The 14,069-nt window shown below is 32.1% G+C and overlaps 1 protein-coding gene across 8 annotated transcripts in view; it reads left to right on the top strand.

Annotated features, from left to right (window-relative positions):
* The window catches only part of ZMYM4 (zinc finger MYM-type containing 4), a 207,923-nt gene that overhangs the window by 150,159 nt on the left and 43,695 nt on the right, over positions 1–14,069 (top strand). For 7 of the 8 annotated variants that reach the window (XM_055082993.1, XM_055082992.1, XM_055083005.1 and 4 more), the window contains 9 exons: positions 2,497–2,581; positions 2,813–3,068; positions 6,902–7,076; positions 7,188–7,400; positions 10,947–11,097; positions 11,590–11,705; positions 12,135–12,410; positions 12,584–12,734; positions 13,536–13,708. In XM_055082993.1, the coding sequence (XP_054938968.1) occupies positions 2,497–2,581; positions 2,813–3,068; positions 6,902–7,076; positions 7,188–7,400; positions 10,947–11,097; positions 11,590–11,705; positions 12,135–12,410; positions 12,584–12,734; positions 13,536–13,708 (1,596 nt within the window). The remainder of the gene's footprint in view (positions 1–2,496; positions 2,582–2,812; positions 3,069–6,901; positions 7,077–7,187; positions 7,401–10,946; positions 11,098–11,589; positions 11,706–12,134; positions 12,411–12,583; positions 12,735–13,535; positions 13,709–14,069) is intronic. The other variant, XM_055083008.1, reaches the window with a different exon arrangement.

Raw genomic sequence — 14,069 nt, 5'->3', positions numbered from 1 at the left:
AGTTATATAAAACAGAGCAATATTTCTATAAATCAGTTGTTTCCCAGTTAGACAATATGATGAAAAGGTATACTGTTTCCTACAGCAAAGCAACTAAAAAGTGCTTGTATCAGATAAAACAACTTGAATGAATGCAGAGACTTTTTTCTTAATATAAGATATTAGTTACTCCTAAATTAAGATACAGTTTTGATACAATTATGAAAATATCAATGGTTTCTTATGTTTTGAAGAAAAATAAATAGGCCTGCACACACACATTATGTTACATGTATGTTCTAAAAATTAGAGATGTGGCGAACTATTAAATGATTAAACATCTCACAATTATTTTCATTAGGATAGTGTGGTATCATAAGACTAGTCAGCCTGATAGTGATGCAGAATAGATTGCCATAAAAGAGATATTTTTAGAGGAAGTTGATATGTTAATGGTGAGTGGAAGGAATTCATCAGCTATTCAAAGAAAGAAAAAGAAAAATGCTCATTATATATCAAAAATAAATATCAATAAATCACAGATGGATTAAAGCAGGAGTTGGCAAATTATCTTTCAGCAGTGGGCCAAATCCAGCCTGCCCTCTTTGTTTGTTTTGTTTTTCTGCATACTGTTTTTATAGTTTCATTGGATCATTGCCACATTCATTCATTTACATATTATCTATGGGTACTTTTGCTCTACCAGGGCAGAGTTGAGTAGTTGTGATAGCATGGCCTGAAAAGTCAAAAATATTTAGTATCTGGCCCTTTGCAGATAAAGTTTGCTGACCTCTGGATTAAAGGACTGTATTATAAACAATGAAAACTTTCTTAGTATTTTATTGTGGAAGTAGAACTTTGTAAGAAATAGAAGGAATTGCAAAGGTAAAAACCATCAATTTTTTGGCATAAAAATGGAAACTTCAGTATGTAAAATTTATCTCATAGTACATATTGAGGAAATGTTGATAACAGATGCTATCGGAGGTTAATCTTGTTACCTTATAATGCTTTTTTTGTAAATGGATATTTTAAAAAAATTGGAAATTAAAACAAGAATGGGAAGAGACTTTTAAGTGGCTTTTATCACAAATTGCTAGAATAAATAAAATTAAGGTTTTAAAAAACAACCTGTCATTGTGCATCAAGAACCTTTACTATGTACTTATTTACCTAGTAATTCCACTTTAAGATTCTTTCCTTAGGAGATAATCCTAAATATGAGTGTATGAGTATTCACAGAGATGTTCATCATGGCATTATCAATTAAAACAAATGTGTGGAAACAAGTGAACCAGCACTGGGTTGTGGTTATGTAATTTCAATGCCATACAGGGCTGTCAAATTGGAGACTGAGGCCAAGGGAAAAATTAGTAATACTGATCCTGTCTTTACTTATTTAAAGTTTTGGTATTTTGTTTATCATGGATTATGGCATTTAAAAAATATTACTGAGATTTTTGATGCCTTAATTTGTGCCTGAGGCAAGTGCCTCACCTCACCCCAGTCTCATCCTTATGTAATCTGATATGTCTATTAAATAATATATATCAGTATTTCTCGAATTCCAGTAATGTACAGGTACCTCTTATCACAAAAAAAGGGGGTATGTTGGAGTTGCCTGAGAATTCCAAGAATAAAACGTCTTTCAGGGTTTTGCAAGTTTCAGTGTGATAAACAGTGAATTAAAATAAGTTAAATCTACCACTTAGGGGTTTCACAATGCAATAATATAATTGTAAAAGCTAACAACAGCACTAAAAACTTGTTGTATAACTCAGTTATATGTGGTTATTCATGACTAAAAATATACTTACATTCACTAAAAAAATTATTGAAATAAAAACTCAGACTTTTAAAACATTTTTTTTAGAATTCTCAGACTGCCTGGAGTACCTTTACAGACTTCAGGGATTCTTGGACTCCAACCTTAGAAACACTGATATTTAGCCACTAGAAGTTATTTTTGAGTAATATGTGATAATATGCAAATGTTCAGCTGGTTCAAGTGACCAAAAAATCATTTTATAAGAATGCTATATTCAGTATAATTACAACTGTGTGAAGAAACACATACGGCAGGGGAAAAGACTGGAAAGAAATATAACAAGAGTAACAGTGGTTGTTTTGGGGTAATGGAAATATAATTAGAATTTTTTTCTCATTTCTACTTGTCTAAATTTTGTATAGTAAATGTGTATTACTTTTATAATAGATAAACAGCAACTTAAAATACTGTAATAATATTAAGAATTAAAAAAAATAATTTGTGAATATCTGCTAGTGCTGTAGGCTAGATAGCTACTGTCATTTTTTACCTCAACTCTCAGCATGTATAAACATGTTATACCCTTATTGTAATTATAGTTTGCTTGCTATTATTTCTTATTAATGTTAATGTAGTAAACATTATCCACCCCTATATAGCCATAGTAAAATGTCTTGAATATCTGGATTTCTTTAGATACATTGTATTTATTTTTTCTTTACATATTTATTTATTTTTCTTTTTAAAAGGAGTATAGTCATGGCCAACAGCAAAAAACTCAAGAAGGGGAACTGAAAATTAGTGCTGTGTTTTCAGTCAGTGGCAGTCCTCTTGGTAAGAAGCAGAACTGAATGAATGAATCATGTTTATTTATTCTGACCAGTATGAGTGAGAGGAAGTATCTACTTATATTAGTAAACTAGGCAGTTTAGAATGGCTTTAATTGTGTATTGCATAATTAGTGTTGGGTTTCAAGACTAGCTCTAGAAGAGAAAGAAAGGATGCCTACTTAAAATTCATGGTAAAAAGTAAAACTTTTTTTTTTCAATTTTTTGTTTTTTAAAGCTCCACAGTTGACTACTGGCTTTCAGCCTTCACTGGCATCATCTGGCATGAATAAAATGCTTCCTTCAGTTCCAGCCACAGCTGTTCGAGTTTCCTGTTCTGGTTGTAAAAAAATCCTCCAGAAGGGGCAAACTGCTTATCAGAGGAAAGGGTCTACTCAGCTATTCTGCTCTACACTGTGCCTCACTGGATATACAGTTCCACCTGCCCGCCCACCGCCTCCTCCCACTAAGAAAACTTGTTCAAGTTGCTCAAAGTATAGCAGAATTCTAAATTATCGTCTTTCTTTCTTTCAAGATACTTTGTTCTTATTTATGTATTGTTTAATTTTCTACCTTTCTGTGTTTTTTGAGAAATGTCACATTGTTTACTACGAACATGTTGTTGCTGCTTTTAGTCTTTCTGGATGCTAGGTGCTCAGCTTTCTTTTAACTTTAAGTAATGTGCCTTTTACATAATAAGAGGTGCTTTTGAAATGTACTTTACCATCCTTGTTAGTTGAGATGCTTTGTAAAACAAAAACTACACCATTTAGGGGTATTACATGACCACAATATTTTATCTTGTAACTGTAGGCAATAGATGCTTAAATGCAACAAATATTTAATATTTATGTAATGTTTTCTATTAGGTAGTTGGAATTCATTTAATACTTTTCATCTTAACTTTAATTGGATTCCAGTGTATGTATTTTTATTTTCTCAGTATCTCAGGTATCTCAGAGGTTGTATTTCAGTGTTTAACAACAAAAAATTATGACCTTAGATCCTAATAAAATCATCCTGATATATTTGAGGAATATGAACTAATTTAGGCTAATTTTGCAAGGTGGTCATTAGACACTGTTTAAATAAGTCAGAAAAAGATGAATAATGCTCGTTCTGAAATATTTTGACTTCTATTATTAAGCTACTCAAACCAGGATTTATTAGTTTCGATATTTGTACTTAGAGTACCTCACATGGATGCTGCCCTTTCTCTGTCTAGAAAGGGAAAAGATGCTCCCTCTTCTGGTTCAATTGGAAAAAATATAGAAAGAAACTTCTAAAAGAAATTTGAGAATGGTTAGAAGATGTTCTAGAAGTTATATTTGCATCTCTTTATGTTTCAAGTTTAATTTAGTAATAATAGACTTCTGTTTGAATTATGAAACATGCTTTAAAAAAGAGTACTTATAGATGACATAATCTAATTTCTGTATTCCAGTATATTCATCATTTCTATGATCAAATCAACTAGAAAATTATAATTTTTATAAGGTTTTTTGTTCTTTTCCTATTTTGCTATGAAATAATTTCACGTAATAACTTCCTTTTATGTATCTCTATTTAATTCTTACTCTAGCGATCAGCGCTTTGTAAAATTTCAGCAGTATTTCTCCTTTCATAATAATAGTCATAGATACTTAGTGCAGAGATTTAACAGTGAATTTCAAAATGACCATAGGAAACTCATGGAAGTTTTAAAATGTGTGCCCTCTTTCTGTGTTTTTTAATTCTTGTCCATACATGTTGTTCTTCTCATCTAAATTTACTATATCTCTTTGGTCTCTGGTGTTTGCCTCGCTTTATCTGGAGATGGTCATTTTTACCTGCATGTCATATCTTAGCTCTGTCTGATCTTATGTAATTTAATTATTTTTAAGATTAAATTTTCTTCTTTTGTAATGTTTGGTCTTATCCATAAATTTTAACCTGTCGTTCTTTGACTTTTAACTGTTCTACCTCTTCATTCACTTATTGTTAGCTTTTTGTTTTATCCCTTGTTCTTTTCCATTCACCCCTTTCTGTTCTTCTTTCAGGTACTCCTTGCCTGCCTATTACCTCAGCTTTTCTTTTTCATTTTCTGTCTTTCTTAATTTTCCCCCCTTCTCGTCTTACAGAATACCTTTTTCTCTTGTTGCTCAGTTCTCAACCATTTATCAGTCTTGTTTTTCTTTGTATTCCATTTCATTTTCTGTACTACTCTTTCATCTCCTTTTCACCACTTTTCCTTTCCTTCCCTTTTTTCTCTCTCTTATTTACACAGTCATTACAACAGTTTGGGATAGTCTGGTTTATCTGATTATAAAATTATTGATTTGGATTGTGCCTTAAATATAAGGAAATTAGATTCAAAGAAGTTAAATGATTTGCTCAGTGTCACATAGCTGGGTAGTTCTGGCACATGCATTCTCCCCCTCAGATAGTCCATGTAGTCAAACAGGTTTAATTTGTAAGTCAGTCCCTATAAGAAGGATTTTTACTGTAATTTGAATAGGTGGAGATAGAAAAGATTTCCTTCCTGATAACTACTGCTGTTTTTGTAGACCACTAGAAATATAGCAGCAGCACTTAGGTTGAAAGAAACTCCTTAGCTGTTTGGAGTAACAATTTTATTTTTGTTAATCTTTTATTAACCAAATCTCTTAGCATCTTGAATTTAACCTAAACTCTGAATATGTTTTGGCTAATCATCATTTAATATTTAGATTTCATTAGTAATAGGGACCTAACAATTTGTCTTAAAAAAATCAGTTTCAAATCCTACACTTTAAAAGAGGTAACTTGGAGGTTACTTTTGTTAATACTGTTAGAAAGATCAGTTTTCTTGATATAATGGCAGTAAGAGAGGTAATTGTTTCAGGATTGTCTGTACCATCTGAATTTTTACTATCTGAAATAAGATTGCTCCTTCTCATTCTGATAACATGTAATCTGTTACAATAAAATGTAATGCAGTTGGATGTTAAGCATACTGAGAGTAGTGAGAAGTAGCTACTTTTATGATTCTATTGCCTTGATCCATGCTGTTCTCCAACTTTTATCTCCTTAGCCTTCTAGAAAACATCTATTTAAGGTCCAGCTAAAATATCACTTTTGGGTATCTTTTCATGTCACATCTTATCTGAAATAATTGTTTCTTCATTTCTATTTCTGTAGTACATTTTATGTATATAATACGTTTTTCAAAATTATTTTACTTTTTTATATTAAGAATGCCTCTTTTATGGTATTTTATATATCATTTGTCTATTTGTCCCAGTATACTGTGAGCTCCTTGAGGGCTTGTACCATATCTTGACATAGGGTTGGGCTAGTCCCTGGCTCAAGGTAACTGCTCATTAAATACCCTTATAAATGAAATAGATTAAAACCCAATAAAAAGTAGCTGGAAAGGCCAAAAAAAATGCAGATAATAGAGCACTCTCAAGCTACTAAGTATTGAAGATGAGGTGTGAAGTTGTGTATTACAGCATAGTACAATATCAGGTGCTCCTTGTGATGAGTCCCATTATATTTACTATTCTCTTTTATTGAAGCAGAGATATTTGTAATCTTTTCTAAAAAGTACTATATTAGTATAATCTGTTTAAAATGTAAGAGTGAATATAACAGTTTATTTACAAAATATTATGTGAGTGTATACTCATGAGAGAGACATTGTTTACAGAATTTCATCAAGGTATTTTTAAAATTGGTTTTTAAAATGGTTTGTACTTAAGCGATAAACTACTATGTAGGAAGAGTAATTTGGGAGTGGGATAAGGGGTGGAGTGGTAGGGAGTCTTAATCCTTAGGGTTTTAATCTTCATTGTCTTTTACTGCTAATGCTTACAAATTGAATTATTTAGATCTGGAAATGTTCAGTTTTATATAATCATGCTAGAATATGCACTGTGTAGTTTGAAATGTATTCCTACTTTTAAAAGATAGTGGCTTTAAAATTTTTCAAGTGTAATGTTAAAGAGTATTTTTGAACATATAGGAGAGCCTAAGGAAGAAAATGAAAATCTTCTATAATCCTACCAACTAGAGATAGTGAATGATAAATGTTTGATGTATATCTTTTTAATCTTGAAACATAGTGTACTAATCCTCACAACAGTTCTATGAACTAAGCCATGTATTAGTTTCATTTTATACAACAGAGCTTGAGGATCAAAGTGATTTATCACTTTATTCAAGAAAACCCAGGTTTTCGGATTTAAATACCAATGCCCTTTCCCTACACTTTTAATTGCCTTTGTTTTATTTGATATTTTTAGTTGACAAAAAGGAAAAAAATGAATTATACTATGGCTTATTTTATCTTTGTTGTCATTTTTAGAGACATTTTAAATCCAAAGGATGTGATCAGTGCCCAGTTTGAAAATACCACCACTAGTAAAGATTTTTGTAGTCAGTCATGTTTGTCAACGTATGAACTGAAAAGAAAACCTGTTGTTACCATAAATACGAATAGCATTTCAACCAAATGCAGCATGTGTCAGAAGAATGCTGTTGTAAGTTATCTTTTTACTTTAGTGGGGGAAGGAGTCTGATATTTGTGCTTAAAGGACAGCTTTTGATGGTCTTTGCTTGTTGTTTCTAAGTTATTACTTTATAATTCCTAGATTCGACATGAAGTTAATTACCAGAATGTGGTACATAAACTTTGCAGTGATGCCTGCTTTTCTAAGTTTCGCTCTGCTAACAACCTCACCATGAACTGTTGTGAAAACTGTGGGGGTTACTGCTACAGTGGCTCTGGACAATGCCACATGCTCCAGATAGAGGGACAGGCTAAGAAGTTTTGTAGTTCCACGTGTGTCACAGCATATAAGCAGGTACATGACCATATTTAATCCCGACGTCTTTGTTCATTTCAGAAGGATCTAAATTTTTTTGGTAGAATTTATTTATGAAAATGTCACAAAAATATTAAGTTCTTGTTATTAGCTTAATTAATATTTTTTACATTAAATAGTATTTGTCAAATGCATGTGTGTTAAAAACTCTTGTTATAGAGTTTTATAAGTACCATATACAGTTGTACCTCAGTATCCTTGGGGAATTGGTTCCAGGAACCCTGAGGATACCAAAATCTGAGAGTGCTCAAGTCCCTTATATAAAATGATGTAGTAATTGTATATAACCTACACACATTCTCCTGCATACTTTAAATCATCTCTAGATTATTTATAATACCTAATACAACATAAATGCCATGTAAATAGTTGTCAGTGTGCAGCAAATTCTTTTCCTTTTTGGAATTTTCTGGAATTCTTTTCCTGGAATATTTTCGATCTGCATTTGGTTAAATCTGCAGATGTGGGACCCAGGGATATGGAGGGCTGACTGTATTTCTCTTAATGCATTTGAAATATTGATACTTTTTAGGGTTTGGATTATTTTATTTAAAATATGATTAATGTTTTTGAACAAGATTTTGAAAATGCAGAAAAGCACAAAGAAGAAAAAATTAGGCATCTCCCAGAGTTACATCATTTTGGTGTATACCTTCTAATCTTTGCTTCTGCTAATCCCAAACTCCCAATCCATCCTTCTCCCACTCCCATCCCCCTTGGCAATCACCAGTCTATTCTCTGTGTCCCTCATTCTGTTTCTGTTTCATAGATAGGTTCATTTGTGTCAGATATTAGATTCCACATATAAGTGATATCATATGGTATTTGTCTTTCTCTTTTTGACTTACTTCACTTAGTGTGATAATCTCTAGTTGCATCCATGTTGCTGCAGATGGCATTATTTCATTCTTTTTTATGGCTGAGTAGTATTCCATTGTATATATGTACCACACCTTCTTTATCCATTCATCTGTTGATGGACATATAGGTTGTTTCCATGTCTTGGCTATTGTTAATAGTGCTGCTGTGAACATAGGGGTGCATGTATCTTTTTGAATTACGGTTTTGTTTGGATATATGCCCAGGAGTGGGATTGCTGTATCATGTGGTAATTCTACTTTTAGTTTTCTGAGGAACCTCCATACTGTTTTCCACAGTGGTTGCACCAATTTACATTCCTGCCAACAGTGTAGGAGGGTTTCCTTTTCTCCATACCCTCTCTGGCATTTGTTATTTGTAGACTTTTTAATGATGGCCATTCTGACTGGCATGCGGTGGTACCTCGCTGTGGTTTTGATTTGCATTTCTCCAATAATTAGCAACGTTGGCAGTTTTATTTACACTAGATTTATATTTTGTTAGTAAATTTTGATTAAAAGTTCAATTTTAAAATTGGTAAACCCAAAGGAATAGTAAGAACTTCTTACATTTTCAGTTTTACAATGTTTTCCTGTTTCACTGCATTTGCTGATCATTCTTTTTCTTAGAATAGTAAATTTTTATACAGTTTACCAAAATTGGTGAATTTAATAATGTTGATTTGGCAATTTCTCTTAAATGTTCATAAAACTTTGCAATGATTTTGTAATTTTAAACATTCTAGTGTTTCAGTTTATTTCTTGTTAATATACAAGCACATTAAAAGGGATTAGTGTTAGTTACTATTTATTTCTTCCTTAGAAACACCTTGTTTTTGTTCTCAAAGTGGGAAAAAACCCCAGTATCTTCATTAGCTTTATTCTTGTACAAAGGACAGTTTTCCTGATATTGTATCACGTTGTAAAAGTTACTTTGATTCAGTCCATTGAAAGGTGGTATACATTCCATAAGAGAAGTATTTTGAAATATCTTAATTTTAAATTTATTACTTTTAATTTAGCCAACACCTATTAAAATTTTCACATATTAGTGTGTACTGTGGTTTAGAGAAAGAACGTGGATTTAGAAGTAAAGCAGATCTTTGTTTGATTCCCAGACTTTCTATTCAAATAGAATTTTACCTTGGAGAAAGCAGTTAAACTCCCTGAGTCCATTTTCTTATCTGTAAGTGGGTATGTACTAGCAGTGTCACTGGGATGTTTTTAGGATTATATGAAGTAAGAATGAGAAAGCACCTAGTATAGAACCTGGAACATTGAAGATGGTCATTTGTGCTACTTTTCTTTTCTTCCTTATATAAAATTTATTCAACAAACATTAGATGTGATTCCTGTTTTGAGGTGTTACATGTCCCCTGGGGGAGATATAAGTTTGTAGAGTTGTTTACGATAGAAGTGTTATGGGATGTAGAGGGGCACAGTGGAAGCAAGGTCAGTTCTACTTGATAGTTTCAGAGATAACTCTTGACCTAATTCTTATAAATGAAGTTTGTGTTTGCAGTCCTGATGGAGGAGGAAAGGAGAAATAGGGTTGGAGATACAGAAGAGATTCCAGAATGTAGGAATATGCTCACTTGAATATGTATTTATTTTAATAGTACGTCTAACAGACTTATCCTTAAAGAGGACATAGAGATCTTGAAATTCTCTTAATGGGTGCCTTATAAGTTATACCTTATATACCTTATACCTTATAAGTTATCCTGAATGTATGACATGTTAATAGTATTTAGCATTATTTGCTACTAAATCACTGAGTGGAAATTTAAGATAACAGACTCTTTTGTTGCTTATATTTGGACACTTGGGATATGCAAAGTTTCCTCCCACTTTATTGCTTAGAGTGTGCTTTGTTGTTGTTGTTGTTATTATTTGTTTTGGCCGCACGATGCGGCATGCGGGATCTTAGTTCCCTGACCAGGGATCGAACCCACGCCCCCTGAAGTGGAAACACGGAGTCTTAACCACTGGACCATCAGGGAAGTCCCTGTGCTTTATTATTAGTGGTAGAATATTAGAGTGTGAATTTTCTAGTAAGTTTATTAGTTTCCTTGGATTCACATTTCATTGCTATATATAGCACCTTTTGTGTGAAATTCTTCCAATTCTTTGAATAGTGTAAGAGCATGAATTCCCTGTTGTGTAATTTTTTAAATAGTGGGTTTTTTTGTTTGTTTGTTTGGAGGTTTTGTACAATATATTCTTGCAGCTTATTTATTTTATACATAGTATTTTGTACTTAACCCTGTACCCTTATCTTGGGGGAAGGCTAAAATAGTGTGTTTAAAACTATAGTTATAACAAATTAATAGATCCCAAAATTAATTGCCACGTTGTGCCCAACATATTTTTTAATGAAGTAGAGTGGAAAAATATCAAAGTGCATCATATGTTATCATGATATATATTGTTTTATAAAACCTTTCAGTTTTATATACATACATGTTTAATACACAAACACAAAACCTCAGAAGTATGTGTTACTGGGTCACTTTGTAAAATTTATTTCTTAGTGAGGATTGTAATCATAAAAGTTTGGAAGCCACTAATTTAAAGTATTTCAACAGTGTTAAGTATAAACATTTCAAAGAGTTATGCTTTTACTTGTAACTTGGTAAAAATGAATGTTATTTTATTCTCTTAATAGAAATCAGCCAAAATTACACCATGTGCGCTTTGCAAATCATTGAGATCCTCAGCAGAAATGATTGAAAATACCAATAGCTTGGGAAAGACAGAGCTTTTCTGTTCTGTTAATTGCTTATCTGCTTACAGAGTTAAAATGGTTACTTCTGCAGGTAATATTGGTTTCATAAACTTTATAAATATTATAGTTGAATAAATTATGGTTATTGCTTTGTTGTTATAGCACAGAGTTTTGTCCAAATTTAGTTGATTTTTAACGCAAATTTAAAATACTTCAGATCTGTGTTGTAAAATATCACCTATTGATTGCTTATTTTATGTTTATTTAGTTGCTTGCCTATTTGTGCATTCTTTCTTACCAAAAGAATTTATGGCTTTAAAAATGTATTTTCTTTATCTACACCTGATTTATTTCAAGATTCATTTATTTTTTAGTTTCAGGGTGTAGACTGTGACAACTTTAAATAAACAAATATTTTTAACATTGTTACTTTTTGTCTATATGTGAGGTAACTAAGTTTAATTTCAGTTCCTGCAACTTGACTTGGCCCTTGAACTTTCATGTATCGTAAAATACTTATTTTCTCATACATTTGTGTACATTTGTATGTATTACTCATTAGCTTTTATTTTGATTTGTTAAGGTGTACAAGTTCAGTGTAACAGTTGTAAAACCTCAGCAATCCCTCAGTATCACCTAGCCATGTCAGATGGAAGTATTCGCAACTTCTGCAGCTACAGTTGTGTGGTAGCTTTCCAGGTATGGCTTCAGGACTCTTCCTTTTCTCCAGTTAGTTGCCTGTGATAGTAAAGTAAACTTATTAGGTGGTTGCTAAGTGCCTGGATTGCCTAAATTTCTATCTCAGTCTTGTTAAACTTGGGTTCTTTGGTCCATCCAATTTTTGGAGGCATGTTATTTAATTGCCTTCTGTGAAATTAAATGGTACTATTACTACCTAGATTATCTATTGGGAGGATATTATTTTTAAAGAATATTATTAAGTTATTTTATTTTTTAATATAAGTATCACTCCCCCCATTCAGCTATAAGCTGCTCAAAGGCAGGGATGTTTGCCTTTTCACAAATGTATGTTAAGTGCCTAGAACTGTGCTTGACATAGGTAAGTATTCAGTACCTCTTGTTTGAACAAATGAGTAGGTTGATCTTTTTGTTTGTTTCTTCTTTCAGAATTTGTTCAACAAACCAGCAGGAATGAATTCTTCAGTGGTGCCCTTGTCTCAGGGCCAAGTAATTGTAAGCATCCCTACAGGTTCAACAGTGTCAGCAGGAGGCGGTAACACCTCTGCTGTTTCTCCCACCTCCATCAGTAGCTCTGCTGCAGCTGGTCTCCAGCGTCTTGCTGCCCAATCCCAACATGTTGGGTTTGCACGAAGTGTTGTAAAACTCAAATGTCAACACTGTAACCGTCTCTTTGCCACAAAACCAGAACTTCTTGATTATAAGGTAGAGTATAGGAGCATGATAGAGGGTTTGAGTATAAACTGGTCTATCTGTAAACTTATTTCTGGCTTTTCACCTTTCAGAATTACACTATTTGTTTTGAAAATAAGAGGGATAAAGATTTCCACAAGATAAACCAAATGTTTAATTAGTACTTAATGATTATTTCTTTGCAGGGTAAAATGTTTCAGTTCTGTGGCAAAAATTGTTCTGATGAATATAAGAAAATAAATAATGTAATGGCAATGTGTGAATATTGTAAAATTGAGAAAATTGTAAAGGAGACTGTGCGATTCTCAGGTGCTGACAAGTCATTCTGTAGTGAAGGTAAAGATAGAAGATTATCTTACCTACTGAGCATGTTCGTTGTTTCAAAAGTAGTTGATGATTTAAGCTGTCACTATGTAAGTTTATTTTATCTTTTGTGTATAACACCAAAACCTTTTTGTTTTGTTTACACTTGGTTCGCTCTTTTCTGATCTAATTCTTCATATGATATAGATGTTAAAATGAAGAAAAATCTCCTCAATGTGTATAGCAAAAAATGGTGGTGATGTGAAAAACATTTAATGTTAGTTATTAGGTTGATAGGGATCCTTTAGTTCTTGTATTTATTTCTAAAGGGAACTGCTTAAATTTTAGTAGCATCCTAAGATAATACTTTTATTGTTTTAAACATCCATTATTTTTCTGAATATAAATGATCTGAATATGTGAATCAGTGTCTTCCTTATTTAGATGACTATAAGGTTAGAATGTTTTGTTTTACTCTAAAACCATGCAGGATTAGCCTCCTAGACTCTAGTGGCTTTCAAACCTTTTGACCACGACACAAACAAGACATACATTTTACATTGTGACCCAGTGTATGTTCATATACCCAAATAAAACAAAAGTTTCATGAAACAAAACTGACTTTTACTATATATGATGCACTGTAGTATTTGCTCTGCTGTCTTACTTCGTTTAAAAAAACAAAATAATAGTATTAATCCTCTAAATTGATCTCTTAATCTACTAATTGGTGAGAACCCAAATGTGCAAACTTTGTCGTAGGGCATTTAAATTAAAGATGTAGATACTTATTATTTCTCCCTAATGTTAATTTTATCTTTTCTGATTTTTTAGGTTGCAAATTGCTTTATAAACATGACTTGGCAAAACGCTGGGGAAATCACTGTAAAATGTGCAGTTATTGTTTACAGACATCTCCCAAATTGGTACAGAATAATTTAGGGGGGAAAGTAGAAGAGTTTTGTTGTGAAGAGTGCATGTCCAAATACACAGTTCTGTTCTATCAGGTAAATATAATTCACATTCCTGGGTTTTTCAAGTCAGGGCATATTTTTCCCTTCTTTTTTTCTTTCAAATAGTGTGAAGGGCAATTAATGATTTAAAACTTTTAAGTATTAAATGTTCTCCTCTAGTATTAATATAAGATTTTAAAAAGACTTTAATGTCACTGAAGTTACATTACTTTTGTTTTTAATTTCCTTGTAGAAGACATATCAGTCTTAAAACATTAAAATATTTAAAATTATAATTTTATTCATTTATTAACTAAAATGAATTGTGTTCTGACGTCTTTAGGGAAGATCGATCTATTTCCATTTCACTTTTTAAAAAATTACTATTTATTGGCGTCTCTATAATAATGTGACC

Source organism: Physeter macrocephalus, chromosome 3 (assembly GCF_002837175.3).
Source record: "Physeter macrocephalus isolate SW-GA chromosome 3, ASM283717v5, whole genome shotgun sequence".
Classification (NCBI taxonomy): Eukaryota; Metazoa; Chordata; class Mammalia; order Artiodactyla; family Physeteridae; genus Physeter; species Physeter macrocephalus.
Note: the sequence above shows the minus strand (reverse complement) of the source record. Positions and strands in the feature narration are given on the sequence as shown.